The sequence below is a fragment of the Notamacropus eugenii genome, chromosome 4 (genome assembly GCF_028372415.1).
Source record: "Notamacropus eugenii isolate mMacEug1 chromosome 4, mMacEug1.pri_v2, whole genome shotgun sequence".
Classification (NCBI taxonomy): Eukaryota; Metazoa; Chordata; class Mammalia; order Diprotodontia; family Macropodidae; genus Notamacropus; species Notamacropus eugenii.
Window position 1 is genome coordinate 473,104,259 of NC_092875.1, and position 23,485 is coordinate 473,127,743.

The 23,485-nt window shown below is 38.0% G+C and overlaps 1 protein-coding gene and 1 long non-coding RNA gene across 3 annotated transcripts in view; one reads left to right on the top strand and one right to left on the bottom strand.

The window, feature by feature from the left end:
• LOC140502099 (uncharacterized) overlaps positions 1-11,872 on the top strand; it is a 98,421-nt gene extending 86,549 nt beyond the window's left edge. Inside the window, exon 5 of the long non-coding RNA XR_011966528.1 lies at positions 9,220-11,872. This is a non-coding gene — a long non-coding RNA (uncharacterized lncRNA). The remainder of the gene's footprint in view (positions 1-9,219) is intronic.
• DMGDH (dimethylglycine dehydrogenase) overlaps positions 1-23,485 on the bottom strand; it is a 103,221-nt gene that overhangs the window by 67,204 nt on the left and 12,532 nt on the right. The window contains exons 4-5 of one of the 2 annotated variants that reach the window (XM_072606417.1): positions 14,378-14,542; positions 6,771-6,975 (exon numbers count right to left, since the gene is read on the bottom strand). In XM_072606417.1, coding sequence (XP_072462518.1) covers positions 6,771-6,975; positions 14,378-14,542 — 370 coding nt within the window. The remainder of the gene's footprint in view (positions 1-6,770; positions 6,976-14,377; positions 14,543-23,485) is intronic. The other variant, XM_072606418.1, reaches the window with a different exon arrangement.

Below are 23,485 nucleotides of genomic sequence, written 5' to 3' on the forward strand. Positions count from 1 at the left end.
GTAAAAAAAAGGCAAGCAGGACCAGATAATGAATACTAGCTGAAATTGACACAATGCATGTTATATACACTACTTTTGCTTCTCTTTTTCACTGTCATGTGTCTCTTTTTGTATCCCCAGGACTCAGCATAATGCTTGGCACATAGTAGGTGTTTAATAAATGTTTATGAATTGGTTGATTGATTGATTTGCACCCCCATAGCTATCCAGTGAGATAGATAACACCAATATTATTATCGGTAAGGTAATAGATGAGAAAACGGAGGTTCAAATGGGGTTAAATGATTTGCTCATGGTCACATAACTGGCAAGTGTCAAACGCAGGATTTGAACTGAGCTCTTTCCTAATCCCAAGGTCCACTTTCTTTCCATTATTCTGTGCTGCTTCTTTGATGTACTGTAAGATCCCTTTCAAGTCTCAATCCTAGGAATCCTAGTCTCTTGAACTGTGGTTCCCAAAATGAGACATGGTGCCTCTGTTTAAGAGTAAAATGGGGGGTTCACTGTGTGGCTGCTGCATGTCACAGTTTAGTCTTGTTTGGGCATCCTAGTACCATGGTTGTGGCTCTTTGTTCCTTTATTTCTAAATGACAGAGTTGTATTAGTGGCCCTTGGTCAGTTTCTACAATAACCATGAAATAATAATTATTTTGCAGTAACAAAACTAATGTGGGTGAATGGAGCTTTGCCAACACTTTGGGGTAACTAGCTCAATTTCTCCCTCGGTCAACCACCATCCCCATGAATCATCTCAAGATCTTCTAACAGACTGGAATCTAGTCACACCCCTCTATAGGCTGCATGCCTGCCCCATCCATATCTACCCTCTAGGTTCTTTACTAGGCTATAGAAAATACTTTACTCTGGAAACTCCCCCTGTCCTTGGATTTCACACAGTGGAAGTACTCTCCTCCCCTATAGCCTTTTCTTCTGATTAGCTGATTCCTCCCAGAACCACCAACACAAACATATACCACCCCCAAACAAACAAACAAATTACAGACTAGGTCATGTTGGTGTGGAACTGAGGGTAAGGGGAAATAAACAAAAGCCCTAGGAATTGTTGGCACCAAAGCTACTGGTAGAGGTCTGCAGAAATGAGGCTAAAACAAAGAGTGAACATTAGCTGAAGGGCTTTCTGCTCTCTCTGGCCTTGTCATGGACAATAGTGGCTCCATTCTCTGTCATACCTTTGATACAGAGTGTCAGCTACAGATGAGCAATTCTTTTAGCTAAATACTATGCTCCACGTGGGTAGAAGTCAAGCACTCCTCTGACTGAATGAGTTTTAAAAAAGCCTAAGAAAGTTGAGGGGACAGCAAGACTATTTGGAAGGGATCATATGGAAAATATTCACCAGTGATGACAGCCACCTTGTCATACTAGGTTCAGGTCTTGGTTCTGGCACTTAACTATCGGTTTCCTCATCTTTCAAATGAGGATAAGATGAAGAAGAATTCTGTGGTGCCTGCCTTCCCAGGGTCATTGTGAGGGAAGCGTTTTGTCCAATGTACGTATGATGGTATAGAAATGTGAGCTATTATTGTCATTACCACAAGGTGGACTCTGTAAAAAGTTTATCGGAGGTGATGCTCAGGGGCTGCATAGGATGTGATGTGGATGGTTGCAGCCTGAATGAACTGGGGTAGAACTCACCTGAGATCCTAGATCCACTGAAGTACTGAATTGATATTTATGTAACACTTTAAGAGCAGCAAAGCCCTGTACCTATATTATCCACACTATCACAGAATCCTTAATTTCCTTCAAAACTCAGCTTAAATATGAAGCCTTTACTGATTTCCCCAGCAACTAGCACATTCTTTACTCCATGTACCATGCATGAAACCATTCTTACCCCTATCCCTACAATCTTTCTCTACCAAATCTTGCTCAATAGATGCAAGAGAAAACAATATGTAGAGAAAGAGAGAACTAATAACTGAGGGGATCAGGAAGAGCTTTGAACAGGACATGGTACCCAAATGGAGTCTTAAAGCTAGGGATTCCAAAAGAAGCAGAGGTGAATTCAAAGCATGTGGAACAGTCTGGGAGAATGATCAAGAGTAATACAGAGGCTAGAGATCACCATGAAAATAAAGAATAAATTTAGGAGGAATAAGGAGGGGGAAAGATAAAAGGAGAGGAGGTAATAAAAAGAATAATTTCAAGATGTAGGAACACAGGTATAAGAGATAATGAGATCTATGATGTGGTCATCTCTATGGAGGTGGGAGTGGAATGAAGATTTAGGTAATGGAAGTTGAGGTTCATGAACAGGCATGTTCAAGGAGACAACAATTCGATTAGTAAAGTCTCCAAGACTGTTTGAAGGCATTGAAGTTGAGAGGACTTTTATTCGGGTACCTTGAGAAAGGAGGAAGAATGACCAGAAATCTGACAGTTGGCTGTGATAAGGAACTGAACTAGGTGAAATAGACAAATGTAGTAGCCCTCAAAGAAGGAACGGTTATAGAGTGATGATGGTAAGAGAGCAATGGAAGGAAAGGACAAACATTTATTAAGCATATTCTATGTGGACTGAGTGCTCTACAATTATGATCTCATTTGATCCTCACAACAACTCTGTGAAGCAGGTATTGTTGTGATCCCCAATTTACAGTTGAGGAAACTCAGAGGTTAAATGACTTGCCCAGGGTCACACAGCCATTCAGTGCCATCTCAAACTACAATAGCTTATTAAAGCTAATGACATCTCAGAACTTACTTTTGCTTCTTCCCCCTTCCCCTCCTTCCTGCCTTTTATCATCTTTACCAATTTGCTAGATATGAAGTGAAACCTCAGGGGTGTTTTGATTTGAATTTCTCATTATTCAGGATCTGAAGCATTCTTTCATATAGTTAGTCATAGTTTGTGATTTTCTTTCAAGAAACTCTGTTCGGATCTTTTAATTATGGGGAATGGCTTTTGGTCATTTATGTTTCTATTAATTATCTAGCTTGATATTTGGATACCAAATCTTTATCAGAGATATTTTATCCAAAGACTTTTTTCTTCAGTCAGCCTCTTCCCTTCTTATCCTGAATGCATTGATTTTGCTTTTATATAAGTTTTTTTGTTTCAGGTAATCAAAATGATCTATTTCACCTTTTGTGACCACCTCTATTCCTTATTCAGGGAATAATTTACCATCTGCTCATAGCTGTGAAAGGTATATCATCTGCTTTCTCTTCAAATTTTTTGTAGTACAGTTTCTAATATTCAGGTCATCCATCCATTTTAAACTTATTGTAGACTATGGTTTGAGATGTTAATCTGAATCACATTTCTTCCAGACTGCTATCCAGTTTTCCCAGCAGTTCTTATCAAATATGGAGTTATTTCTTAGGCAATTTACATTTGGGGATTTCTTGAATACTGGGTTATTGAATTTAATTACTTCTGAATCATTCTTCTCTCATCTGTTTCACTGATCTACCATTTTAATTTTTAACCGGTAACAAATGGTTTCGGTGATTACTGCTGTGTATCTGAGGGCTAGACGTCTTTCCCTCCTTTTTTCTACCTTGTTTTTCATTATTTCCCTCAATAACACAGATTTTTGGCAATGAATTTTGCTATCATTTAAGTTGGGTCTGTATGTATCCCTTTGGTAGTCTGATTGGCATGGCATTAAATCTGTAAATCGGCCTTGATACTATTATCATTTTTATTATATTGGCATGGCCCAGCCATGAGCATTGAATGTTCTTCCCCTATTTAAGTTGTTATTTATTTCTTTAAGGATAGTTTTGTAATTAAATCTATGTAAGTATTGAGTATCCTTTTGTAGACTGACTTCTAAATATTTTATGGATTTTTGTAGTTATTTTAAATGGAATTTCCCTTACCATTACTGTCTTCTGTATTTTCTTATTATTACATAGCTATTTTATTGGGTGTTGTGAGTTTATTTAACCTGCAATTTCAGCAAAGCAATATGTTGACTGTCTAAATCTTTGCCAATTCCCTTGGATTTCTAGGTAAAATATCATGGTATCAGCAAATAGGGATAATTTTGTCTCTACTTTGCTGATCTCTTCCTACCCTATCTTTTACTTTCTGTCTGTCCCTTCTTACTATTATTTACCCCACAGCTAGATTGAAAAACATTAGTATGCTAATCTTTATATGTATTGTTATTTGGGAGATAGATATCAGGAACAAAAAATGAAGTCTACAACAAGGGCAGTAGATGCATCTATTCCCATTCCCCCTGGCCTTCCCTCTAGTTATTAAATCTTTTGCCACATGTGGAGTTACCCTGTCAGAGCAACTGTGTTACATATACAGTGTCTATATATTGTACAAGTTTTCTCATTTATTCAATGAGACTTCATCAAGATAATGGTTTTGAAAGAGTATGCTACTGTATGCTATTGTGCTGCAAGTTTTGGTAGGTATGGCAAGAACTTTGGGCTATCATCCTGTTGTGGAGGAAGAACAATTTATAAGTAAATTTTGTTCAATATAAAATTTTACTTAACCAGCATGTAAAGTAGGTTAAGTATATTATCCATAACAAAACAAAATTTACCTATTACATACACGTATCAATATCTAAATGTGTCAGACCTTAAAATCGTTAAGAACTGAACTCTTATTAAAGGGAACTTTGTTCCCCAATGGCATATAACATGAATATACCAAATATTATCATAAAGATTGATTTCATGGGACCATAAGTGAAAAGAGTTTTCAAAGGACACTCTTGGTTATTTAAAAAAAATAGGAATGTTTTCTCTAACCTTGACCTAAGGGTAGAGATTTAAAATAACTGCCAAGATCTCCAGAGGGAAATTAGAACCTAAAATATTTGAAGGATAATCTTTTTGAAGAGTTTCTAATATTTATTAATTAAATTACATCAACTCTATTGCTGATTAGTAGGAAAGCTTTGAGTTGCTCCATTTCTAACCTAGGCATCCTGCCCCTCTTCAGCCACTCTGCTCCCAAGGGCTTTCCATATTAATGTTCAACTTAGTCTGGCTCCCCATTGACTTAGACCACTGTAATTCAGAACTCTTGAGTTCAAGGGAATTACTAGCCTCCCTAGCAATAGAAATTATAGGCAGATACCACCTTGCTAAGCATGGTGATTTCTACTGGCGAAAATAACACATACATGTATAGGCATATATACCAGATATGTGAAGTAAATGCAATTATGAAAGCTTTATTATTTGCTTCTTGTAATTTTTACATAATTATATTTCATTACTGTATTATGTCATTTATATGCATAGTTTTTTATTTGTCTGGGAAAATAATTATACTGATGTGATATACTAGAAAGAACTCTAGATTTGGTTTTAAAGACAGGTTCAAATCCTGCTTCTGACATTGAGTGTCTGTGACCTGGGACACATTCCTCTGGACCCCAGTTTCCTTATCTATAAAACAAGAGGGTTAAACTTAACGATCTCTGTGGTCCCTTCCAACTCTATCTCCTATGATTCTAAAATAGCCTGTGTATGTATTCTCACAAGACAGCTACGATAACTATGGCAAAACAATTATTTTCTCAACTGCCAAGTTGAAAATTCATGTAATACCAGATACATTCTACTATCTGAAGGAGAGATTATGGAGCATGTCCAAGCATATTACAAAAAGGAAAGATTAAGGTTATCATTGAACTGAAATTTGAACTAGTAAGAGAGGATAGGGCTAGAAAATAGGAATCACCAACTCTACTGAGAAAAACAGAAAGAAAATAGAAAATACAGTTATTGAAATTTGAATGTGAGTCTGACACCACTGGGTTAGGTGACAGGATTTAGTTGAAGGACAAAGAGCAAGTGTCAGAATGGGAGAGAAATAAGACAAAAAAATGTTGTGATCTTACATTCTGAATCATCAATAATACTAAGCATAGACTTCCAAAGAGACAAAAGAAAGAACAGGTCTCATATGCACAACTATGTCGATAGTAGCGTTTTTATAGCAGTCAAAAACTGGAATCTAAGAGAGTTCTCACCTAATGGAAAAGAGCTAAAAAAAGAGTATATGAATGTAACGAAATGTTAATGAGCAATACAACATGAAGAAATACATGGTTTCAGAGGAGACTGGGAAGACCTCTGCTCACTGAGGAAGAGTAAAGTGAGTAGAACGAGGGGAACAATTTTTAAAATGATGTCATGAAAAAGAGAGCTTTGAAGGACCTAAGAACCCTGATTGCTGCAATGACAAGTCCTAATGTTAGAGAAACAAAGATGAAGGAGGGCAATCTCTTTCTGCCTGAGAAGGGAAGGACTTTACTTCAAAATGAGATGTACATTTTTTGACTTGGGGGCATTGGTTATGCTAGATGATACATATTTCTTATGGGCATTTGTTTTTGCTCAGTTGCTAGAAAGGGGAACAAATCCTTCCCCAAAAAAAGCCAAAAAAAAATTTCTTTTTTTTAATGAAAGAAGAATAACATGGCAACAAAGAAAAAAGAGAATGGAAAACCATGCCAGCATCTTAGGCTTGGATGATTAAATATGCAGTGGATTCCCATACTAACAATGAAAAAGGTACCTTTAGGAATATCACAATGCCTCTTCACATTTTATAAGATGTGATCAAATATGAGTAACTAGCAGAACACAGCCTCCTTTAGCAGAGAAAATATTCTATATTTGTCTTTGCAGTCTCACTACTCAGCACATTGCCTTGTACACACTAAGTGCTAAACTGAATTCAAAGTCAAATAGGTTTTATAACTACATACTTTAACAAAGTGGTTTCAAAACATATACCAATATTGAATGATGCTTACCTGTGGCATTCACAATTCGATTAGCCCGGACAGATCCCTGTGGAGTTTCGACGTCCCATGTCCCATCTGATCTCAGTTTTAGATTAGTCACTCGGGCAGGAAATTTTAGTAGGGCACCATACTTCCGGGCCCCAGCAGCCAGGGCCATAGTGAGAGAATAAGGATCAATGTGGCCATCTCCCGGATTATAAAGTCCAGCTAAAACCTAGATGGATTACAAGATGAATTCAAAGAAATGTAGAATTTTTATGCCAGCGACATTTCATTTCCACATATGAATAAAATTAAATTTTTGAAAACTAACTTACCATTTAGCATGGAATACACTTTAAAAAAAAATTTAAGTAATATTTTATTTCCCCCCAATCCCATGTAAAGACAATTTTTAATATTAATTTTTTAAAGTTGGAATTCCAAATTTCTCTCTCCCTCCCTTCCCTCCCCCCTCTTTAAGGCAGTAAGCAATTTAATGTAGGTTTTACATGTTCCATCATGCAAAACACATTCCCATATTAGCCATATTGTGAAAAAAAATACAGAACCAAAGAAAAAAGCTACTAAAAAACACAGAAAGTGAAGAATAGCAAGGTTCAATCTATATTCAGATTCCATCAGTTCTTTCTCTGGAAATGGGTAGCATTTTTCATCATGAGTAATGAATGGTATAGACTATCGCCAGGGTGCTTTTCTCTTATGTAATTGAGGCACATGCAATATGTAAATAAAAATGTCAGCAAAGGTGTCTTTTGAAAGGCTTTCCCATGGTTTTTATTTTCTTAGTAAATGATAATTTTTATGTAGCTGTTTAATGATTTTCATAAACTGGAAAGCTAGTAACATACAAAAATATATACTTTGACAAAACATTGCTTTAATGCTAAAGCAGTACTGAGAACTAAATTATATTTTTAATTCATTCAACAAATATTTACTGAGTATCTTCTTTATACAAAGCACTCTTGATTTAAATTAGGATTTATATTATTAAACACTTACAAATGTCCTGTTTACATTTAAGAAGGCTTCTATTTGCAATAGATTGTTTACTTATCTATTTGAGTTGGTGTTCTGCCCATTGATTGTTGAACATGCTTCATACCTGTTCATAGAGTGTGATGCTACTGAGGAATACATCACGTGGTGTATTTAAATAACAATAGTAAACATACACACACACATACATATAATTCCTAGGGAAATCACTCTGAGTGTGAATGAATGGACCTAGGATTTCATTAATGTGGTGTCAAAAATATATATATGTATATAAAATACATAATTATATTGCATATAAATATATATAATGTATATATATACATTCTATGGATTCTATGTGTACTTGTGAGATAGTGTGCCACAGATATCTGGAGTATATGTTTTGTACCAATTGTTCTTACTATACTCCATTAGTAAATACCCCTTTTCTAAGAGCAAATTAATATCAATCAATAATCAATGGCAGGAAGTACACAAGTGGGGACTTATGGGCTGTAGTATTAAAGCAAAATAACCCTCAACACCTCAAAGTTATCCCTAGGACCTGTAAGGATGTAATTCCCATGCTATGGGGACCTGACTTCTCAGTGAGAGTTGGGATAATCAACTCAGGACATCCACTACATAGTGTTCTCTCTCTCTCTCTCTCTCTCTCTCTCTCTCTCTCTTTCTCTCTCTCTTTTTCTCTCTCCATATATATATATACATATGCACATATATGTATATATACATACATATATACACACATATATGTATATATACACATATATGCATGTATATGTATATACATATACATCATATATATAGAGATATATCCACATCTATATGCACTTACATGCACACATGTACTAAAGGATAAACTCTATAGATTGTCCATCTAACCTCATTTCTTAATCTATTCTATAGATATTCTTCAATCCATTGGGTTTTTCCTTTGGGGATGGTTAGGTTCTCTTCCAGGAGTCTATCATATTCTAAGGCTTAATGAAACCAAAACGATGTCATCCACAAATAGGTTGCATCTTGAGGACCTCAAAATCCACAAGAAATTCCTCTTAAACTTGTAATTTTATGATGGATTTCCTACACAACAGTAGCAAATACTTTCTGTGAGCACATATATCTCCATGCTTTGTGCTTTGCTGATATTTATGTATAGCCAGCGGTTGCCCCACATGGAAGTCATGAAGTCAGAAGCTCAAGGAGAGTGGAAACTAAAAGAGATGAAGAATGGGATTGAGCTCAGATACAAAGCCAAAATCACAGTTATCTGGTGAATTCAGAGTAAAATCTGCATGTCCTGCAGGCAAACACCTGCCCCCTCACTTTCCACAGCAATGACTCTAGCAAATCAAGGTTACACTGATCCAACACAATCCAATATGTCCATCAATTGGGGAATGGCTGAACAAACTGTGGTATGTGATTATGATGGGCTATTATTGTATTGCAGGAAATGAAGAGGAGGATGCTCTCAGAGAAACGTGGAAAGACTTACACAAGCTAATGCAAAGTGAAATGTGTTGTGTACAAAGTAGCAGCAATATTGTAGGATGATCAGTTGTGGATGACTTAGTTATTCTCCACAATACAATGATCCAAGACAACTCTGAAGGACTTATGATGAAAAATGGCATCCATTTGAGACAAAGAACTGATGGTGACTGAATACAGATTGAAACATACTTTTTTTACTTTATTTTTCTTGAGTTTCTTTGTCTCTATTTTCTTTCACAATATGACTATTATGGAAGTGTTTTGCGTGATTACATATGCAAAACCTATATTGCATTGCTTGCCTTTTCAATGAGGGTAGGGGGAGGAAGGGAGAAAATTTTAAATTCATAGTTTTATAAATGAATATTAAAAATTGTTTTTGGACAAATTTTGGAGCAGCAGAAGTGGAGAACAACAGAGTGGAGGAGATTTCCAGCCCACAGTGACCTGAAAGGCCCATGGAAATGTCAGTTGCACTGGACACGGAGCTGAGCGTGGAGCCCAGCCCCGCCTTGGCCGAGCAGCAGCTTGGCTCGAGGAAACTCTGGGAGGAGGACACCTCAGGGTCAGAATCTCCAGTCGCAGTAATGGGTGCTCAGATCCCTCGGCCCACAGGCGCCAAAGGTCAGTGACAGGGTTTAATCAGCAGGCCAGGAAGGGAGAAGGGCTTTCCCATAGCTCCAGAAGCAGGCAGCAGCTACAGAGCCTGCAAAGCAGCCCATACTGAAGCTCCATTGTTGGAGTGTAAAAACCCCTGGGGGCATTGAAGAGCTTAGTCTTACCTCAGCCCTAGGTGGAGGCCCTGGGAGAGCTGGTCTTTGTCTCACACTGAATGCCTTTCCTGCCCATCCAGCTTATCTAAAAATCAGCCCCCAGTGCTGACTTGGGAACTGGAGGCCAAGTGGCTGTGGAGAGGTATCTGCTAAGATTCTGGGCACAAAAATCCCTCCCTGCATCCAGACCAGTACATGCTTGATTGTGCCACCTTGGAGGAACTGAGATCTCACAGATTCCCAGAGTATACCATACTCTTGACAAAGGACCCAAAAGTCAAGTAACTGGTTGGGAAAATGCCCAAAAAAAGGAAGACCATAGAAGGCTACTTTCTTGGTGAACAGATATCTCCTCCCACCCTTTTGGATGAGGAAGAACAAGGCTTACCATCAGAAAAAGACACAGAAGTCAAGGCTTCTGTATCCCAAACACCCAAAATAAATATTCTGTGGGCTCAGGCCATGGAAGAGCTCAAAAAGGATTTTGAAAATCAAGTTAGAGAGGTGAAGGAAAAACTGGGAAGAGAAATGAGAGAGATGGAAGAAAAGCATGAAAAGCAGGTCAACACCTTGCTAAAGGAGACCCAAAAAAATGCTGAAGAAAATAACACCTTGAAAAATAGGCTAACTCAATTGGCAAAAGAGGCTCAAAAAGCCAATGAGGAGAAGAATGCTTTCAAAAGCAGAATTAGCCAAATGGAAAAGGAGGTTCAAAAGCTCAATGAAGAAAATAGTTCTTTCAAAATGAGAATGGAACAGATGGAGGCTAATGACTTTATGAGAAACCAAGAAATCACAAAACAAAACCAAAAGAATGAAAAAATGGAAGATAATGTGAAATATCTCATTCGAAAAACAACTGACCTGGAAAAGAGATCCAGGAGAGACAATTTAAAAATTATGGGACTACCTGAAAGCCATGATCAAAAAAAGAGCCTAGACATCATCTTTCATGAAATTATCAAGGAAAACTGCCCTGAGATTCTAGAATCAGAGGGGAAAATAAATATTGAAAGAATCCACTGATCACCCTCTGAAAGAGATCCAAAAAGAGAAACTCCTAGGAACATTATGGCCAAATTCTAGAGTTCCCAGGTCAAGGAGAAAATATTGCAAGCAGCTAGAAAGAAACTATTCAAGTATTGTGGAAATACAATCAGGATAACACAAGATCTAGCACCTTCTACATTAAGGGACAGAAGGGCATGGAATAGGATATTCCAGAAGTCAAAGGAACTAGGACTAAAACCAAGACTCACCTACCCAGCAAAACTGACTATAATACCTCAGGGGAAAAATTGGTCTTTCAATGAAATAGAGGACTTTCAAGCATTCGTGATGAAAAGACCAGAGCTGAAAAGAAAATTTGACCTTCAAACACAAGAATGAAAAGAAGCATGAAAAGGTAAACAGCAAAGAGAAGTCATAAGGGACTTACTAAAGTTGAACTGTTTACATTCCTACATGGAAAGACAATATTTTTAACTCTTGAAACTTTTCAGTATCTGGGTAGTTGGTGGGATTACACACACACACACACACACACACACACACACACACACACAGCACAGAGCACAGAGTGAGTTGAATAGGATGGGATCATATCTTTAAAAAATGAAATTAAGCAGTGAGAGAGAAATATATTGGGAGGAGAAAGGGAGAAATGGAATGGGGCAAATTATCCCTCATAAAAGAGGCAAGCAAAAGACTTTTCAGTGGAGGGGAAAAGAGGGGAGGTGAGAGAAAAACATGAAGCTTACTCTCATCACATTCGACTAAAGGAAGGAATAAAATGCACACTCATTTTGGTATGAAAACCTATCTTACAATACAGGAAAGTGGGGGGGGGATAGGAGGGGTGGGGGGGATGATGAAGGGGAGGGCAGTGGGAGGAGGGAGCAATTTGAGGTCAACACTCTTGGGGAGGGACAGGATCCAAAAAGAGAACAGAAGCAATGGGGGCAGGATAGGCTGGAGGGATATATAGTTTGTCTTACACAACATGGCTATTATAGAAATCATTTGCAAAACTACAGAGATATGGCCTATATTGAAATGCTTGCTTCCCAAAGGGAATGCATGGGGAGGGAGGGGTGAAGAGAAGTTGGAAGTCAAAGTTTTAGGAACAACTGTGGAGTATTGTTCTTACTACTAAGAAATAAAAAATACCAGTAATGGGGTATAGAAAGTTATCTGGCCCTACAGGACAAAAGAGGAGATGGGGACAAGGGAAGGGAGGGATGTTAGAAGAGAGGGCAGATTGGTGATAGGGGCAATTAGAATGCTCAGCATTTTGGGGTGGGGGGAGGGGAGAAATGGGGAGAAAGTTTGGAACCCAAAATTTTGTGAAAATGAATGTTAAAAGTTAAATAAATTTAAAAAAGAAAAAAAAGAAAACAATTGTTTTTACATGTAACTGGGGGACAATAAAATGCTAAAATTTTAAAAAGGGGTTTCTTTTGGTTTTTGCAGACTTTTTCTATTTTCTTTGTTTTTTTCTTTCTTTGATTTTTATCCTAAAATGCCCTAAGGACAGATTTGCTTCCTTGGGTTTTCTTACATTGATTTTTACCTTTGTATTATGAGGCAATGCTGCTCAAAAGATCTTACAAATTAGTTTATAATCTAAACTCTAAAACATTGTTTTCCTTGGTTGGCACATATCTCTTCTTGGCAAATATGTCAATAAACTTTTACTGACTAAGGAATTTTTGAGGCACTTTTGATCGCTATGTTACACCAATCGATTTGGACAGGTTAAATGTCTATTTTAAATATTTGTAAACTTTGTTCTTCCAGTCATATCTGATTTTTCATGATCAACAATTTCACAAATAGGTCAGGATAAAATTGTTTTAGTGACACAATGCACCTTTTCCCACATTTATTCTTTCTTCTAGTTTTATACTAATTTTTATCTTTGCTCTATCAAGTTGTTAGTCTAACTTTATACAGACAGCTGATTAAAGAATTCCCAAATCACCAGTTAGTTATTTCCATCTTTTTGATGCTATTGAGTACTTGTCATACCCTGCAGGGTAGACTGGGGGCTGAGATAGGAGGGAGGGTGGTCAGAAAGAGGAAGAGGGAACAAATTCATTTTGACACCTCTGCCTCTTAGAATCCTTGGCTTTACACAAGACTCAGTTCAAATGGTACCTTCTGCATAAGGCCTTTTCCAGGACTACTCCCACTCCACCAGGTGCAGGAGCCTTACTTTCTAAGATTTTCTGCCTTCTATGTTGTATGTATCTTTTGTATACATATTGTTCTCATGTTGTCTTCCTTCTTAAAAATGTAATCTCCTTCAGAGCAGAGACTGGTTTTTGCTTTACTTTGTGCCTCTAAACTGGAGCAAAGATATAACGTCCAGCACATAGAAGGTGCCCATTATATGCTTTTTGATTGGTTCATTCACTGACATGTTGAGTTTCAGGTATTAAGTAGACAATTATGTGGAGATGCCCGTAGGCAATCAGCTGAAAATGAAGATCTGGAGTTTGTGAGGGAGGTCTGGGTTTCAGTTACAGATTTAGAATTATCTACACAGTGATGATAGTAGAAAGTACGGGAATGAATGAAATTGCCAATGAGGGGAGGAGAGAGAGAAAGGGAAAAAAGGGTTCAAGGACAGAACTGTGGGAATTTCTTCATTAAAGGGCAAGAGGAGCATGGGGGTGGGGAATAACAGTACACAAAAAAGGCACATCATCCCTTGTTCAGCGTGATTCTCTGTCAGTATTTCTTTTATATGAACAGTAAGGCTTAAGTCTCTTTGCAAGTTTGATACAAGATCTCTCATGGAAATTTACAAATGATTTCAATCATATTTGAGTATTCATGGGTAAGTAGAATAAGTTTCTTATTCTGCTCTTTTTTTAATATACTATAAATGTTATATGTCAGCATTATATATAATATATAAAACTATAGCTTAATTAATATAAATAGTACAAATTGATATTATATATAATACTATATCCATGATCCTCATACTTTTCAGTCAGGGTTTTTTTCTTCTACAATTCCTAAAGAAAGTTTAACTAACTGTAAAGGACCTTAAATCTACTTTCCCCCCCCTTTTCCTCCCTTTAGTGCAGTTATAGAAAAAGTGTTGATAGTGTATCCTCAAATGGCATAGGAAGGAAAACCAATTCTTAATTGTATATAACAGATATAATGTTCAGCTTAACAATTTCTCAAAGACTTGCATCTGTTCACCAAGTTTTGATCTTTGAAATGAACACAAAATGCCCCAAGCTGATGTGTTTTTACCTATGTAGAAACTTCAAATATGATTCAATTCAGTAAATATTTGAGGACCCACTTGAGAAAGAATACCTTTTCCATGTTCAGTAAAGGGAACATCTCTTGTATTTTTTCAGGTTCAATAATATACTGTTCTGTGGCATGCCATCGGGTTCGAGTCATTTGATATTTAAACTCATCCACTCTTGTAGGAGTTGTTGCAATTCTGATGCTTCCAGGCTGATGGAAGCCCACCACCTTTTAGGATAACCACAAGAAAAGAATATTACACATTGTCATTAGAAAAAAAAACCTATGTGTTTTTGCCTCTAGCTTTTTGAAAAATGTGAATGTATGAAGAAAGATTTTTTAAAAAATGAAGGATCATAATATTGGTTAACATTTTAACAAAAAGATAGGGCAGAAGAATGGAGAAGAAAATGACAAGCCATTCCTGCATTTTTTCCAAAAAAGTCCCAAATGATGTGACAAGGAGTCAGATGCAACTGAAATGACTCAGAACAAGAAGGGCAAATAAAAACATATACATGACTATATTTGTATATTGATAAGACGTGAATATGCACATACAGATTAGGAGAAAATCATGTGAAGGGTATGAAATCAAGGAAAGTGGGCAGTAGCTGGGATCATGACATGGTATTAGTATAGGTCTGGAAGCCAGTCAAGGCCAGTTAGATGTCACAGTAGTTAGTGTGTTGTGCTTGGAGTAGGGAAATTGTTTAGTCATTTTCAGTCATGTCCGACTCTTCAAGACTCCATTTGGGGTTTTCTTGGCAAAGATGTGGAATGACTTACCATTTCTTTCTCCAGCTCATTTTACAGATAGAAAGCTAAGGCAGGCAGGGTTAAAAGACTCAACCTGGATCACACAACTAATAAGTGTCTAAGTCTGGATTTGAACTCATTGGGATGAATCTTCCTGATTTCAAGCCCAATGCTCTATCCATTATGCCACCTAGCTGCCCAAAGTCAGAAAGACCTGAATTCAAATGTGATCTCAGACACTTACTAATTGTGTGACCCTGGGCAAGTCACTTAATCCTGTTTGCTTCAATTTCCTGATTTGTAAAACAAGCTAAGGAAATGACAAATCACTCCAGGATTTTTGCAAAAAAACAAAACAAAACAAAAGAGTCACAAAACCAGTTAACTTTATAACAGTTGAACACATAGATAGCATGGTAAAGAGAGTCAGAAAGCCCTAAATCAAGTTCCATTTCTAACACATACTGGCTGTGTGGCCTCCCAGGACCCAAGGCAGCTCTAAGTTACAAAGTGCCTATGTTGATTGAAAGGATTGACAGGAAACCCTCTAGACCAATGAATTCATAGGTCCAGGTTAAAAAAATGGAATGGAACCTGAAAGGCAGCTAAGAAGTGAACAGATAGATTAGGAAATCTGTGTTCTGAAAGATATGGCTGCAAGTCTGCCTTGGACACATATTAGTTGTGGGACCATAGGGAACTCACTTTACCTCTTGCTGCCTCTGGCAACTTTGAAAGACCATAAGATATGACTCAGTTGGCTATCAGCATCAATGAAAGGAATTTCCACACCAACACTTGAAAAACCATTTCAGCTTTATAGCCAGACTGCTCTCATAATCCTAGTTACCTTGGCTTACTGGGATCAGGAGTCAAAGGAGCCTGGGCAAGAAGTCCAAGAAGATAGAAACTGACTCACAAAAATTTGACACTACTACCCCTGAAATAATTCTAAACTTATATCCTACAAATCTTACTTAGGATGTGTCAGTAGTATTTTCTTCACATCCAGACAACCTCTAATCTACAAGCATCTAAGGATCCAAATTCTCATCTGAAAGCCATCTATTTGGAACTCAGGAGTAAATTTTATCATTAAAAATAATGCCACAAATAATTGTTGTTGGTTATTTCAGTTGTGTCTGATCCATCATGATCCATTTGGGGTTTTCTTGGCAAAGATACTGGAGTGATATGCCATTTACTTCTCTAGCTCATTTTACAGATGAGAAAACTGAAGTAAACAGAGTTAAGTGACTTGCCCAGGGCCACACAGCTAACATCAGAGGCTGAATTTGAATTCAGGAAGAAGAGTCTTCTTGACTCCAAGTCCAGCAATTTATCCACACTGCACACAAAGAATAGATATTATTTCTGCTACATTATTTGTTAGTTGTGAGATTGCATATGAATTTATCCACTGTTAAAAATATGGGAAAATGTGATCTGAATTTTAAGTCAAAGTGACAGAAACATCTTCTTTTTTTTCTGTTTCTCTTTTGGCCAGCAACTCTAAGGGTCTTCTCCTCCCAATCTGATTTTTTTTTTTAATTCAAGGGCCATCCCTTGACTCATTTCTTTTGTTTTAAATTATTTTATTAGTTTTCAGTGTTCTAAAATCAGTTCCATGTATCTTAGAATTTTTCCCCTCCCTCTCCCTGATTCACCTTTCCTCCCCGAGACAGAATGCAATCTTAAATAGGTTCTACACTTACATTCCAATTAAATACATTTTCACCTTAGTCATTTTGCACAGAAGAATTAAAATGAGTGGGAGAAACCATAAAACAAAACAAAACATAACACAAGAGAAAATGGTCTGCTTCATTCTGAAATACAATTCCATAGTTCTTTCTCTGGAGGTGAAAGTCATTTTGCCTCAAAAATTTGGGAATTTCTTAGGTCCTTGCATTGCTGTGAAGGACTAAGTCTACCAGAAAAATTCCTCACACACTGTGGTTGTTGCTGTGCACAAAGTTCTCCTGGTTCTTCTCCTTTCACTCAGCATCAGTTCACATAAGTCTTTCCAGGCCTCTCCAAAGCAGGATACTTGATTTCATTGCTTCTTCTTTCTTGGTTAGTTGCACTTATTTAACTTTCTTTATTCCTTTTGTTTTGCTGACCTTAAAGTTTGATAAAAAGAGGCAAACAAGCTAGGTGATATGTATTTATATTGTTTATTCCCTTAAGCTAGCAGAATACATGTAACACATGGGAGGCAGAAGATAATTCTGACTCAGAGATGAGCAAGTTGAGGAAGACCTTTTATATTCTTAGAGCAATCCTGACTTATATCTCTGTCACTCAAAAATTATAGTATCCATATGTGTTTAACCATAGGATAAGAAAGGAATTTCCTTAATTGGATAGGTTGTAAATATAATAAATTAAGAGAAGTGCCAAAGTGTCAACTGAAATTACAGTCCCAGGATACCTGTATGAAAAACAAAAGAAGGAGTTCTGTTCCCACAGGATTAAAACTGCTCCTTGCTTTGAGTGTTAACAATGTTAAGTCAGAGGTCACTGGTTCTAATCAGAACTGCAACCTAGCAAAACTAGGCTTCTGATCAGGTAAAAAGTCAGAAGCTTGTATGCATGCTTCATGAGCTGTTTGAGGGGGAACATATCAAGTAAGACAACATGAAGTGGGATGTTCAGGAGGTTGCATCTAGCCAATGGAGAGCAAGGAGGGAAATTTGATTTCGAAAAAGCATAAAAAGGCTTCCATTTGTCTGAGCAAACATACTCCATTAGGGAGCTACCCATTGATTCAGAATGAATGTAAAATAAAATGAGGACTTTCCTGGCTTCACGAGTTTTGTTTTTTCTAGAGTGAGCACATTTCTCACATCCATGTTTTTCCTATATAGCATATGTCCATAAAATACCAAGATAAAAAATGTTCCACTAGTCAAGACAGTGTTGGGTCCCAAGCACCCTGTCCTAGTGGTTATAAACAGAAGAATGCTCCTGATCAGTCTCATCTGACCCTGTAGTTGTTTACACTAGAAGGGGCATTTTGACTTCACTCAGAGAGCAAAGCAAAATATATCTGCTATGTCAAAGCATGCAAAGTATTATGGTAGGGTAAGCTGAGAGTAAGCCAAAATGTCTCTGTTGATTGACCAATCCAAGTTTTAGGCCTTTCTCAGGTCTTGGGGGTTCAAAATGGTTTGAGGAGGGGTCCAAAGCTTATAAGTCAAATATTCTGCTCATGTCTAGTTTGTTGTTGTTGGGTTTGTTGTGTTTTTGTTTTTTACGGCTCTTTTATTGAGCATCCATCTTTTTTTTAACTAATGATTAGACTCAGATTTATAGTGTATATCATTTTGAGTTACAGGTTATATTCCTTTACTTTCAGGATATACTGCTCCTTTTCCTTCTGTTATGTGTGTGTGTGTGTGTGTGTGTGTGTGTGTGTGTGTGTGTCTATTGAAAAATCTTATTTAAATTCCCTTTATCTTGTATTTGAAGGTCTTTTTCTTGGCCACTGTTAAAATTTGTTAATTGAAACTGTTAAATTTAGCCACTGTCTATTCTAGATTTTGTAGTGTTTTATTGTTTATTTTTTTCCTAGAGGCAATCTTTAGATTTGCTCAGCTAGTTGTCTGTATTCAGAAATTATGACCAATTCTCTTGGGTTTGTTCCTGCATTGTGATATTCAGGTTTTTTGATGTGTCATGTTCTTCTGGGAGACCTGTAGTCATTAATATATCTCTTTGCTTCTTGCTTTTAGGCCAAATGGATTTTGCTTGTATAGAATTGGCATGCTGTTTTAAAATTGTTGCCTTTTGCTTCTTTTATGCCAGATAATTTCTGTTCATCTCAATATTCTTGAATTTCAAATTTGTTATTCTCTCCACCTCTTTAGAGAAATTATTCATTGTGGATTCAATTTTTCTAATATGTTGAGTTTTAAGAGTCTGCATCAAGAGCTCTAAATTCTGACCTATATTCTTTCCTAATTCCTTGTTTTATGAATTTCACTTCTTTTTTGAATCATTCTAGAGTTCCTTTTTTGCTTTTCCATGTACTCTTGGGAATATACAAGCTTCTGTATTTCATTAGGCATTGGTTTATTTTCCTTCACTTTGTAATTTGTCAAGAGATAGCTTTCTATTCTCTTTGACAGTATATTGTACATTTTTTAGCCTTTTGAGTGCTCACTGTTGATTTGTTTTGTTGTGCTCTGGGCTTTTAATGAAAAGTTTTCTCCAGCAATCTTTAGTGTTTCAGCCTTTAAAAAAGAATCCCGGGGAGGAGCCAAGATGGCAGAGTAGAAAGATACACATATGCTAACTCCTAACCCACAGCCCATAAAATACCTCTAAAGAAGAACTCCCAACAAATTCTGGAGCAGCAGAAGCCACAGAACTATGGAGTGGAGGAGATTTCTGTTCCAGAGTGACCTGAAAAACTGACCTGAAAGGTCCATCAAGCCCCAGACACAGAGCAGAGCCCAACCCTGCCTTGGCCACACAGCACCAAGAGGAGCAGATCTGAGCAGGCTTCAGGGACAGAATCTCCAGGGGCTGTGCAGGTCTCCCCACCCACAGGTGCCAAAGGTCAGTGAGAGGGTCTTTTCAGCTCGCTGAGAGGGGAGTGGGGTGTCCCCGTAACTCAGGCCCCCTCGGGAGGCAGCAGCCAAGGTGGCAGCAGAACGGAGCTCCCAAAGCAGGCAGGAGCTCAGATCCATCACTGAAGGTCTCTGCATAAACCTTTGAGGGAACTGAGCCTGTGTGGCCTGGCCCTGCCCCTACCTGAACACCTGAACTTAATCTCACACTGAATAGCAGTCCTGCCCCACTGAAGCCCTAAGGCTGGGAAGCAGCATTTGAATCTCAGCCCCCAAGCGCTGGCTGGGTGGATCTGGAGGTGAGGTAGGTGTGGAGAGGACACTCAGAAGCCAAGTAACTGGCTGGGAAAATGCTCAGAAAAGGGGGGGAAAATAAGACCATAGAAGGTTACTTTCTTGGTGAACAGATATCTCCTCCCTTCTTTTGCATGAGGAAGAACAATGCTTACCATCAGGGAAAGATGCAGAAGTCAAGGCTTCTGTATCACAAACATCCAAAATAAATATTCTGTGGGCTCAGGCCATGGAAGAGCTCAAAAAGGATTTTGAAAATCAAGTTAGAGAGGTGAAGGAAAAGCTGGGAAGAGAAATGAGAGAGATGGAAGAAAAGCATGAAAAGCAGGTCAACACCTTGCTAAAGGAGACCCAAAAAAATGCTGAAGAAAATAACACCTTGAAAAATAGGCTAACTCAATTGGCAAAAGAGGTCCAAAAAGCCAATGAGGAGAAGAATGCTTTCAAAAGCAGAATTAGCCAAATGGAAAAGGAAATTCAAAAGCTCACTGAAGAAAATAGTTCTTTCAAAATGAGAATGGAACAGATGGAGGCTAATGACTTTATGAGAAACCAAGAAATCACAAAACAAAACCAAAAGAATGAAAAAATGGAAGATAATGTGAAATATCTCATTGGAAAAATAACTGACCTGGAAAATAGATACAGAAGAGAAAATTTAAAAATTATGGGACTACCTGAAAGCCAGGATAAAAAAAAAAGAGCCTAGATATCATCTTTCATGAAATTATCAAGGAAAACTGCCCTGAGATTCTAGAACCAGAGGGCAAAATAAGTATTCAAGGAATCCACAGATCACCACCTGAAAGAGATCCAAAAAGAAAAACTCCTAGGAACATTGGGGCCAAATTCCAGAGTTTCCTGGTCAAGGAGAAAATATTGCAAGCAGCTAGAAAGAAACAATTCAAGTACTGTGTAAATACAATCAGGATAACACAAGATCTAGCAGCTTCTACATTAAGGGACAGAAAGACGTGGAATATGATATTCCAGAAGTCAAAGGAACTAGGACTGAAACCAACAATCACCTACCCAGCAAAACTGACTATAATACTTCAGGGGAAAAAATGGTATTTAAATGAAATAGAGGACTTTCAAGCATTCTTGATGAAAAGACCAGAGCTGAAAAGAAAATTTGACTTTCAAACACAAGAATGAAGAGAAGCATGAAAAGGTAAACAGCAAAGAGAAGTCATAAGGGACTTACTAAAGTTGAACTGTTTACATTCCTACATGGAAAGACAATATTTGTAACTCTTGAAACTTTTCAGTGTCTGGGTAGTTGGGGGGATTACACACACACACACACACACACACACACACACACACACAGAGGACAGAGTGAGTTGAATAGGATGGGATCATATCTTAAAAAAATGAAATTAAGCAGTGAGAAAGAAATATATTGGGAGGAGACAGGGAGAAATGGAATGGGGCAAATTATCCCTCATAAAAGAGGCAAGCAAAAGACTTTTTAGGGGAGGGAAAAAGAGGGGAGGTGAGAGAAAAACATGGTTTACTCTCATCACATTCCACTAAAGGAAGGAATAAAATGCACAATCATTTTGATATGAAAACCTATCTTACAATACAGGAAAGTGGGGAAGAAGGGGATAAACAGGGTGGGGGAGATGATGGAAGGGAGGGCAATGGGAGAAGGGAGCAATTTGAAGTCAACACTTGGAGAGGGACAGGATCAAAAGAGAGAATAAAAGCAATGCGGGCAGGATAGGATGGAGGGAAATACAGTCAGTTTTACACAACATGATCATTATGGAAGTCATTTGCAAAACTACATAGATATGGACTATATTGAACTGCTTGCTTCCCAAAGGGAATGTGTGGGGAGGGAGGGATGAAGAGAAGTTGGAACTCAAAGTTTTAGGAACAACTGTTGAGTACTGTTCTTGCTACTAGGAAATAAGAGATACAGGTAATGGGATATAGAAAGTTATCTGGCCCTACAGGACAAAAGAGAAGATGGGGACAAGGGAAGGGAGGGATGATAGAAGAGAGGGCAGATTGGTGGTAGGGGAAATTAGAACGCTTGGTGTTTTGGGGTGGGGGAGGAGACAAATGGGGAGAAAATTTGGAACCCAAAATTTTGTAAAAAAGAATCTCCCCCATCACTCATGTTCTGGCTTCTCTTGCCTTTCTTGATGGATATTCCCCTGAGGGCAGGCTGCAAGGCTGCCTCAGGCTCCTCAAGTATTGGCATACTGGGGGTTTTCTGGTTGGAGTAACCCCAGGAGGAAGGTGGGGGCAGGGAAAGACTGGTCCCAATTGGATTTAAGTACACTTTCTTTCCGGCTTGGCAGAGCCATAGGGATTGACCCCTCCTCCACATCTTCCTTTTGTTCTCTGCCTTTGCTTCTCTTAACTGGACTGAATCTGGAGCTTTTCCTAGGGTAGAGAAAGGAGCCTTTTTCAGATCATGGAGATTCCATGGTCTTGAGATTCCTTAATCTATGGCTAGACCCCAGTCAAAAGGCAGCACATTTTTAGTTCCCCCTTTTCTTCTTATTTAGATGGACAAAATTAGTGTCTGCTTCTTGTTGCTGGGTGGAAGGACAGTAGAACATATGATGTCTCTGAAGCACAGGGAGAGGTTTTGATGGGTCTCAGATAGAAACCATGAGACAGCTTGTGTTCCTATTTCAGGAAGATGGATGCTGATTCAGGAGGATTGCTGAGGGAATGCTTTAAGAATGAAAGTTGCCCAGTGTTGAATCATATAAATTTTTATTCTTTTTTAATAAGGACTCAGCTGTTTTCTCTACATCTGTCACTTTTTTTTAGGAGTAGAGAGCTTAAGGGATCTGAGGAAAGTTATTAATATGTCAGTTTTATAGTCACATGACCTTAAAGTGCAGTAGGTCATTTTCTTCATCTCCCCATGGAAGGGATGTGTGTGCATTTGTGCCTTGTAGAAAGGATGGGGAGAAGCCCTGATAACTGACTGGATGAGATTCAGAAGCATGGCTTTTATTAGAGCAACTGCCCCTCTCTGTGTTCTATTGAAGCAAACTGACAGACAAGCTCTCTCTCCCTTTTCACCTTCAGAAAACAGACTAGAAGACAACAGAGCAGACCTGAGTTCTGGGGTAGGGAGGGGGGGCAGAATCTGTTCCCATGAATAGTACCCTGTCCCACCCCCACTCCCATCCCAATCCCTCCTTATAACAGAAATTTATGGTTAAGATAGATGCATATTTGCGTGTTTCATAAGAGAATATTTAATTGACAATGTAACTGAATTCTAGATTTCTATGTAGGGAAGGGAGAATTTTGAGCCCTCTAGTTATAATGATCACAGAATCTAGCTTTCTACCAAAGAAGACAGATCTCCTAAGCTGCAATAGCTTTAGGGGTTTGCTTCATGGGTAACCTCAAGTTTGAATGTACCTAATTTGAAAGTTCAGGGAATGGAGGATGGATTGGAGTGGGAAGGCAGTTGAAGCAGGGAGTTCCATTAGCAGACTACTCCAATAATCCAGTCAAGAGATGATGATGATAATGGCCTGCATTAGAGTGATAGCAG